Source organism: Cebus imitator, unplaced genomic scaffold, assembly GCF_001604975.1.
Source record: "Cebus imitator isolate Cc_AM_T3 unplaced genomic scaffold, Cebus_imitator-1.0 Scaffold136, whole genome shotgun sequence".
Taxonomy (NCBI): Eukaryota; Metazoa; Chordata; class Mammalia; order Primates; family Cebidae; genus Cebus; species Cebus imitator.
Genome location: NW_016107451.1, coordinates 2,580,586 through 2,590,179, shown reverse-complemented (window position 1 = coordinate 2,590,179; position 9,594 = coordinate 2,580,586). Strand labels below are relative to the sequence as shown.

The window sequence follows — 9,594 nt, the reverse complement described above, 5'->3', positions numbered from 1 at the left end:
TGGCCAAGGTGAGGTCCAATCATCTGTCCCTTACCTCCTGGGTCTGCCCCTTGCCGGGAAGACGTTTCCTGGCAGTAAACCAGCCGGGGCCTGAGAAGCTGGGGCAGGTGAGTCCAGTGCCAGAAAAGGACGGGGTGCGAAATAAGATCCCGACAGGCGGGCGCTGGGCGGGGCGTTGAAGGCAGGGGAATGGGCTGGCCGAGTGAGACCACGGGGCGGAGCTACCCGAGCGCTATTGCCTGGAGACCGCCGGACGCCGTTGCCTGGAGACCGCGGGGCGCCGTTGCCTGGAGACCGCGGGACGCCGTTGCCTGGAGACCAAGAAACGCCGCTGCCTGGAGATCGCGGGGACGCGTTACCTGGAGGCAGAGGGGACGCGTTGTCTGGAGACCCCGGGGAAGCGTTTCCTGGAGACGGCGGAAGGCCCAGGACGCAGGTAAAGGCGAGAGGACACGGGGCAGCCTAAGGCCATGGCAGGACATCCAAGCGAGAAGGTGATTCCAGATGAGGTCCATCAGAACCAGATCTTGAGGGAACTGTACCTCAAAGAGCTACGAACCCGGAAACTCTACACGCAGTATCACGTGAATCCCTTCCGCAAGAGTGAGGGGCGCGGCGGGGTGCGGGAAGGGCGAGAGCGGGAGGGCACCGGGGAAGGAGGAGCCCTCCGAGTCTTGGGATGGGAAGGCAGTCCCAGCAAAGAAGACGCTTTCCCCAGCACCCGCCCCCTTTCCTAGATTTCAGGAACCGTGACTTTGGAGAGGCCACATCATATCAGATGCATTCGCAATATTAAAGTTCATGCCCATCACGATTAAATCTTTTAGTTGTAGGAAAAAGAAGCTTGTATAACTTTTTATGATTTTACTTTTGAAATAATTTTTCAGGCTGTGTTTTGTTTTTGTTTGTATTTTGGGTTGTTTTTAAAAAGTGAAAGGTTTTTCTTCAGGCTTCTGATACTGTGCTTCGGAAAGTTCCTTGGTGCTCCCTGATAAAACAGCCCTACCCTCCACTCTTGTCACTGTGCGCCCTACAGTTTGATCTGTCCTGTCACACCAGCTTCCCCTGAATGCCACTGGGCCTGAAATGGAGCGCTTCAGAGCCACACACCCAACCACCTCCCAGCTCCCCTTCCGGGACAACCTACAGGCACCTCATACCCAGCAGGAGGAAAGCCAGGCTCATTCCCACCTTCCCTACTCTCTGCTGTTCCAGAATACCCTGTCTGTGCAAAAGGCCCCGATGATTCGCTCTCATGATCTGAATCATTCACTCTAATGATTACTAGCAGCCTACGAGTCCTCCTCAAGGTCTCCCTCCCTCCACACACTTAAAAAAGACACAAGTCCTGCTTATTAACATTCCTCTCCCCTGACCCACCTGTTCCTGCCTCAGTGAAAGACACCATCATGTATATTGATTCCTCTCTGCCTCTGCTCAGGTATTTTCATGCTCTAAGAAGCATCTCAAACTGCCTCTGCCTGCATCCTCACTCCTGAAGCCTCTGCAGGGCCCTCGTCCTTGCTGCCTGGATGGGTCTGATGGACTCCCAACACATTCTCCTTCCCCCCAAGCTGGCCCCTCTGACCAAACCCCTACACCCTTACTAGCTAGTGCTATGCTAGGAGGACAATTAGAGCACATCCATCCCACCTAAAATCCTTCTCATAGCTTCTGAGGTAAAGTTTAAATCAATCAGGACATAAGGCGCATTGGATCTGCCTCTGGTTCCTGCCAGCTTCATCCCATACTCCTCTCCCCCACTTTACCCTGCTCCTTTAAGAAATACTTTGGTGCCTACTCTGCACCAGCCATTGCTGATGAACCCCACATACTCCTTTTCCCCTGCCATTTCTAAATATATGGATTTCCTAAATGCATCATATCATTTCACACTTTGCTTGCATAAACATTGTGGCTTCTTCCTGAATGTATCTCCAGCTCTGTGCCTGATAAGTAAAGTCCACTTTGTTGCCTGGCTCTATAGAGAAAATGTGCTATCTTCCCTTTCCTTCTAACTAACTTAGTTTCCTTCTGGAACCCCCAACCACTAGTTTCAGGAAAGCAAATTAGTGTCCAAAGTCGTTCAAACTGGGTTCATTCCAACAATGGAAACAATCTCTTCAGGCAACCTACATGCCCTCTAGGAAAAATGCTGTCTCCCAACTCATGTTGCCTAAGCATGTGAGCCATTGGAATAAAGTGAGATCATATTACAACTTGTCTTGATTGCTTTCATTTATACAGATAGAAATTTTCTTTGCTAATATACCGATACTAGTACATAAAGATCATATAACTGTACATCTATTAAGGGTGCATGCTCTAAAGTTCTTTTACTGGTAGGAGTTTGAGACAAGCAGCATGGAGGCCACTGGTTTCTACTGGTGTCTGCTCATTTCCCACTACTCTCCATCCAGCTCACTCCCCTGGACCCACTGTGGCTTTCTTGACGTTTCTCAAATTCCCCAGGCTCACGCTCATATGTCTCCCACACCACAGCACGTTCCCTCACTTCATTCAAAACTCTGCTCATATGTATCTCCCTAGAGATACATCGCCCATACCCCAGCCCCAACGCCAACCCTCCATCCACATAACCTGCTTTACTGTTCTCCATCACATTGATATTTGCCTGGCAATATATATATATTTATTGTCTGTCACCACAAATAGCGTTAAAAGCTCAGGGGGCACAGGGGTTCTGCCTTGTTTACAGCCTGTTCTCCAGTGCACAGAAATTACAAGCAGAGTGGATGAATGTGGGTGCTGCTCCTCTGTTACCACGTGCCCTCCTGAGCATAGATCACCGCCTGGCAAACCTCTTTGGCCTTCCCCATAGGCCAGCACTGTCCAAGATAATTCATCAGTGATGAAAATGTTCTCTATCTTGGCTGCAGTCAAAACTGTAGCCATTAACCGCATGTGGCCACTGAGCACTTGCAGTGTGACTAATGTGATTAAGGAACTGAAGTGTTCATTGTGTATAACTTTAGTTATTCAAATTCAAGGAGCCACACGTGGCTGGTGACCACTATTCTGGGCAGTTCCACTCTAGATTGTGAGGTTCTCGAGGGCCTTATCAAATTGTGTATTATCCTAGCACCCAGGATAATACCTGGCATGTACCAGATATTCAGTGAGTGCTAATTGGGTGCCCTGTTTAAGGTGGGTCTTAAAGAGGGCAGGAAATTCATGTTTTAATCTGAATCTGTGATGCTCTTTTTTTTTTTTTTTCTAGTTCACACAGTCACCAGGAAGCCCATGTCTTGGCATGATAACCTGGAGGAACCTGCAGATGGTGAGTCCTGGGGTCTGAAATGCCATTGAGATAGAGCCCAGAGAGGCAGACTGGCTGGGGAGAACTCTCAGGGTAGTGATACCTTGGAGCAAGCATCAGAGTCCTCTGCTTTGATCCTGGAAATGGGACTCTCACTAGCCAAGCTCGAAAAAAAGACAACAGATACTCAGACAGTCTGTGGCAGACAGAATAAAAAAGAATTTTTTAAAAAAATTAAATAAAAATTTTAAAAGATGGACATATTCAACTATAACTGTCAAGCCAACTGATGTTCCTGCTGGCCTTAACATTGCTTTCATTCACTCATCAAACACGTAGGTGTGACAAGCACAAGTTCTGAAGCCATACTAAGTCAGTGCAAATCCTGGCTCTGCTGCTCATTAACTGTAGTACTGAGTAGGCTTTTCACCTCTCTTAGCCTGTTTCTCAGGGATGATGTAAGGATTAAACAAAACAATGCCAGTGCATAGAACAGTAGCTGGTACATGGTCCTCAGGAAATATTAGTCCCGTGGTTATTTTCATTATTAGGTAGTCTCTACGATGGGGCTGGGTGGGGTAATCTTGTAGCATAATGAAGAAGAGAAGTAGACTTGGAAATAAGTAGACAGGTAAACAGGGACCATGACTGGTGTGAGAACAGCATAGGAAACAGGTGCCTTGGTCAGGCAGTGGAGTTCTGGGAGAAATTGAAGGAGGTGACCACAGGGTGAGGTGGAGAAGATTGCGGAAGAGCATCCTGAGTTCTAGAGAAATGTACAGAAATGGGAAACACGACTGCAAGTAGTCTGGCATGGCCATAACATACAGGTGGAGAGAGGGCCCTATTTGGGAACGAGGGAGGAGGGATATTTGGTGGAAAGCCTGATCCCTCTTGGAAAGCTTTCCTTCTTCCTCTCTACCTTCCTTGAGCAAAATTTGGTGAAGGAAGGATGGCGGTGGCTGGGATGGGGAATGAGGGAGCAGAGGATCTCAGAGCATTATGAAGGAGGCAGACAAGTCAATAGACTAATAGAGGGGTCATCACAGGCAGTAAGGTGTTATCTGCAGTGCACTCTCCTGACTAGGGTAAAGGGTGCAAGCTGAGAACCTGTGGCAATAAGGGATAGAACAGGAAATGAGGGTCCTGAAAGTCAGGCAGGAGTTAGCTGCACTCTCCCTTACATAAAGGATGTGCCAGCCCAGTGGCAGTCCCTTGAGTCACCTTCCTTCATTTCATTCCCAGCCATCTTGCTGAGGAGAATTTTCCTCCCATTTCACAGATGAGTGAAGTGTGGCCCAAAGAAGTGATGCCACCTGACAAGCCAATAGTAGCACTGACTCCAAAGCCAGGTTCATTCCACTGTCTGCCTGCCTCTCTCCGGTGGAGATTTGATAGGGCAGGAGAACTATGGAGCTGCAGATCAATCTGGTGTCGGCAGCCATACCTATTTCAATACACAAGGATTTGACCTCACTTCTTTTTTTTAATACTTTAAGTTCTGGGGTACATGTGCGGATTGTGCAGGATTGCTACATAGGTATACATGTGCCATGGTGGTTTGCTGCATCCATCCCCCAGTCATCTACATTAGGTATTTCTCCTAATGCTATCCCTCCCCAATCCGCTCACCCCCTGCTATCCCTCCCCCAGCCCCCACAACCCCCAACAGGCCCTGGTGTGTGATGTTCCCTCCCTGTGTCCATGTGTTCTCATTGTTCAACTCCCACTTATGAGTGAGAACATGTGGCGTTTGGTTTTCTGTTTCTGTGTTAGTTTGCAAAGAATGATGGTTTCCAGCTTCATCCATGTCCCTGAAAAAAGACATGAACTCATCCTTTTAATGGCTGCATAGTATTCCATGGTGTATATGTGCCACATTTTCTTTATCCTTGGCATTTGGGTTGGTTCCAAGTCTTTGCTATTGTAAACAGTGCAGCAATGAACATACATGTGCATGTGTCTTTATAATAGAACAATTTATAATCCTTTGGGTATATACCCAGCAGTGGGATTGCTGGGTCAAATGGTATTTCTATTTCCAGATCCTTGAGGAATCACCACACTGTCTTTCACAATGGTTGAACTAATTTACACTCCCAACAGTACTACAAACCACTGCTCAAGGAAATAAGAGATGACCTCACTTCTTACAACCTTGGTTCTCGCTCTCTGTTGCGCTACACTGGCCAAACTCACTTATGCCTCGGGGCCTTTGCTCTTGCTGCCTGTGGTGTGCTTTTCCTCCACTTCTTCCCAGGGCTGGCTCCTGCTTGGCATCCAGAGAGGCCTTCTCTCGCCGCCCCATCTGCAGCAGCTGCCCTTGCCTGCATGTGACCCTTTGCCTATTCCTTTCTTCACAGCGCATATCCCTGTCTGCCACCATTGCGTCATTTTGTAAACCTGCATACTGTGTCCTCTGCCCCATCTAGACTATGAGCTCTAGGAGAACAGGGATCATGCTGTCACTCAGCACTGCATGCCCCGCACCCAGAGCCATGCCTGGCACAGAGTTTGAGCTCACCACATATTTGTTGACAGATGAGTGGAGGGACCAGACACCCCTGTCCCGATGCCTAGGCAAACCTCCGAGGCCCAGATGCTCCGCCTGAAAGGAATGATGTGGATGCAGGAAAGGGCAAAAGGGTCCCAAGTTCTGGTCCCAAAGCCTGACTCCTTCATAACTCACACCTCGTCTCCCAGCCAGGTTTCTGAATCTCATTCACCATGCTGCCCAGGGACCAAGGAAGAAGTACCCAGAGACACAGACTGAAAACCAGGAAGTTGGATGGTACTTAGAGCCCTTGGTAAGCGTGGCTCCTTCCTCAGAAAACACAAGGAAACACAGCGGCAATGTAGGTGGTGACCATAGAATAGGGTAGGGGCCCGACATGCCTGGGCTTGAATCTGGCTACCTCTTACCAGCTGGGTAAGTTACTAAGCTCTCTTATGACTCAGTTTAATTGTTGTAAAATGGAGCTATTACAGTACCTATCTCATAAGCTTGTTATGAGGATGACATGAGGTGATATTTGTGCAGTACCTGGAACAGTGCCTGGCACATGGTAGACACTGCGTCTTTGCTGCTTAAATAAAGGTGCATGACAGATACCTGAGTCAGCTCCATCAGGTATCAGCAAGGTGGTCTTGGGTGTGCCACTCAAAATCTCTGAGTTCTGCTTCCTTATCCATAAAAAATGGGCATATGGCTGGGCGCAGTGGCTCATGCCTGTAATCCCAGCACTTTGGGAGGCTGAGGCAGGCAGATCACCTGAGGAGTTCAAGACCAGCCTGGCCAACATGGCGAAACCCCGTCTCTACTAAAAATACAAAATTAGCTGGGCACGTTGGCACATGCCTGTAATCTCAACTACTGGGGGAGGTTGAGGCAGGAGAATCACTTGAACCCAGGAGGCAGAGTTTGTAGTGAGCCAAGATCCCACCATTGCACTCCAGACTGGGCAACAGAGTGAGACTCTGTCTCAAAAAAAATTTAATTAATTAAAAAATATATAAATAAATAACATTTAAAAAATAAAAAATTTTTAAAAAACATAAAAAATGGACAAGTGAGTAAGGGTCCTCTCCTTGTCCGACTGGAAGGGCACAATTAGCCACTTTAGCACACAATCACCTAAGGAATACAGCGCTTCTGTTTTTAAGAGAGAAATGTGCAATATGGAATAGACAAGCCAAAGGAGTTTCTGCCATATATTGGACAAGTCTTTAAACCTGCTATGTCTTTGATCATGCAGAAGGTTTTCATTTTTAAGTCATCAAATACACCACTCATTTTCATTATGGTTTCTGAGTTTTGTGCCTTGCTTAGGAAAATCTTTAACACCGACATTACCAAGCAACTATTCTATATTTTTCCCTAGCTTTTTTTTCTTACTTCTTCTTCTCTCTTTTTTTGTATTTACTTATATATGTGCATCTACACACACGTATGTATACATATATACACACCTACAAGGAGGAACTTGGTACAAAGGGAGAGATGTGGTTAGAGAACTGTAGAAGATAACCACTCAGGGAAAGAGGAGGTGGGGAGGTCTAACATGAATAAAAGTGTTAAAATATGTATTCAGTGACAGTTATTGAATATAAATATGAATAATGGACCAATAGTCAATGATTGTTAAAAACCAGAAGGAATGGTACTGGAAGTGCTAGTGGAAAAAAATAAATTTAAAATTTAAAAACCATAAAGAAGACTTTTTCAAGTGGGGAAACTACTGTGAAAGGCATCGGCATCACTACAGGGTTTTGCAGTGAGGGAGGGAGGGAGGGAGACTGGCCTCCACTCTGATAACAGCATGTGCAATTGCGAGTGTGTAGCCAAGGAGCAAGGTCAGGGTCAGTGATGGAAAAATACTAGGAGGAAACACCAGGGGGAGGGGCAGATTCTGGCTAACTTCCACCTAACAGGGTGCTTGCTGAAGGCAGGCCAGCAGGGTCAGACATCACCTGGAGAGTGGTGGAGGATGAGGAACTCAATCAGATATCGATGGTGATCAGATATTAAAGGTTAGGGGGTTCTGGTTAAATCACCTTAGCAGGATTTTTGCTAGAATTGGACAATGCAGAGGAAATAGAAATCCCAACATCAGACCTAGTTGAAAAGTACTTCAGGGAGCCTGAGTAGAGTTTGTTCAAGGAAAGGATCTTTGCTGGGGAGAAGAAAGGTTGTGAAGGAAGGAGTGTTGGCATGAAGATAGAAATCAGCCAAGATAGATCATGAAGCAACTTAGGAAAATATTGCAACACACAAGTAAATTAACTCACCATTCTTCATTTTGTTAAAGAGTAAAGACCTGGCTCACACAAGTACAAAGTGTGCGTGTGGAGATGTTGCATTTTGACCCTTCAGGACACACCTCATGCTTACGATGACAGGAAAGACAAGGGTGGCCTGCCCTGCTGGGACCTTCGTAGGCTCTGCAAATCACAGACTGCATGTGTGTCAGATCAGTGAGCACTCTGGAGTTGCAAAGGGTCTGCAAATACTCCATGCTATTCATCATTATAAACCTGGGGACAGTGCCATCAAAGGGTACTACTAGCATAGTAAGAAAGTGTACCCCAAAAACCATTAGATGCAGGTGTTGCACAACCCAAAAGAGATAATTAAGTTGGAGCTACAGAATGAAGTAGTTGGGGCAGAAGAGGCTTGATCAGCCACAACCTGAAGCTCCCTGCTCCCTGGCAGGGCCTCACCTTGGATAAACAAGATACCTCCAACCTCAGTACTGGGACACTGGCAAAGCCAGACTCAATGATCATCACTCAGCCTCTCATCTCCTGGTAACATTTTCTGGAAATACATTTTTTAAATTATTTGCATGGTGTAACTTCTATAAGACTGATGTGTCAGAGTGCTGACTTTTACTCGGGTTCTACGTGACTCCTTCAACAAAGACATTCTTTCAACAAATATACATTGAATACCTAGTGTGCGCTGGGTCTTGCTCTAGGTGCTGAGGATACACTAAGGCAGATACAGCACCTCCCCTCATGTAGTGTTCATTCTAATGGGGGAAACAGTCCGCAGGTATGGCCTCCAAGTCGGGCACTGGGACAGGAGGGGTCATAGCTGCGCACAGGTTATTCTCCTCCCACTTCACAACTCTTTCAATGGACATGTGGCCATCTCCATCCACAATGCAGTCACAGGTTGGGAGGGTGGAGCCTGATAGAAGCCAGGTCCGTCAACTCCAAACCCAGGTCCTCCTGCGTCCTCCCAGGCTTCGTTCTGAACCTACATCCTCCTTTCTAGGTCAACCCAGAACGCCATGACCGCAGGCTGAATCACTTCAGGGTCTGCAGTGACATCATTCTGTACAAAGCAAAAATGTGGGGCTTGGGAGAAGACGATCGCCACAAGTAGCATCCCAGCGGAGGAGCCCACCTGTGGATCTAACACCCTAAGTGTGCTCAGCCCGGAGGAATAAAATATTACTTTAAAGCTGAGTCTCACTTTTCTCATTTCTCGCCGAGTCCACTGGTGGAAATCCTTGTGATGTAAAGCAATGTGAGAAATCAGATAATTGCGTACAATTGTTTGCTCTGCCTCCCTACTACTAATAAAGGATCACAAAAGGATACGAAACCAACCGCTGAGAGAGTGGAAGGAAAATGTTACCAATAGATAAACACTGGAAGTGTGTTTAGGAGATAGAAAGTTGATGGAAAAGGATGACAGGAACCACAAAATGCAAGCTGATGGAATGCCTCTGAGCACAAGGTTTTCCAGAACTCTAGATAGAGGTTCAGGACTCTGAGACAGAGTGGGATGTGAAGCAGATAACTGA

General features: G+C 47.0%; 1 protein-coding gene across 1 annotated transcript; it reads left to right on the top strand.

Annotated features, from left to right (window-relative positions):
• Window positions 1-400: 400 nt before the first annotated feature.
• Window positions 401-9,248, top strand: FAM183A (family with sequence similarity 183 member A). Its single transcript, XM_017541749.2, has 4 exons — window positions 401-603; window positions 3,242-3,301; window positions 5,984-6,087; window positions 9,060-9,248. Exons 1-4 carry the CDS (start codon window positions 471-473, stop codon window positions 9,168-9,170), a joined length of 408 nt encoding a protein of 135 aa, XP_017397238.1. The 5' UTR covers window positions 401-470; the 3' UTR covers window positions 9,171-9,248.
• The last annotated feature ends 346 nt before the right edge of the window (window positions 9,249-9,594 follow it).

Excerpts from the sequence above, each read along its gene's own strand:
- FAM183A (XM_017541749.2), top strand. The coding sequence starts at position 471 with ATGGCAGGACATCCAAGCGAGAAGGTGATTCCAGATGAGGTCCATCAG. Across the intron at positions 604-3,241 it reads CGTGAATCCCTTCCGCAAGA|TTCACACAGTCACCAGGAAG; the intron begins GTGAGGGGCGCG and ends TTTTTTTTCTAG. Across the intron at positions 6,088-9,059 it reads GATGGTACTTAGAGCCCTTG|GTCAACCCAGAACGCCATGA; the intron begins GTAAGCGTGGCT and ends CCTCCTTTCTAG.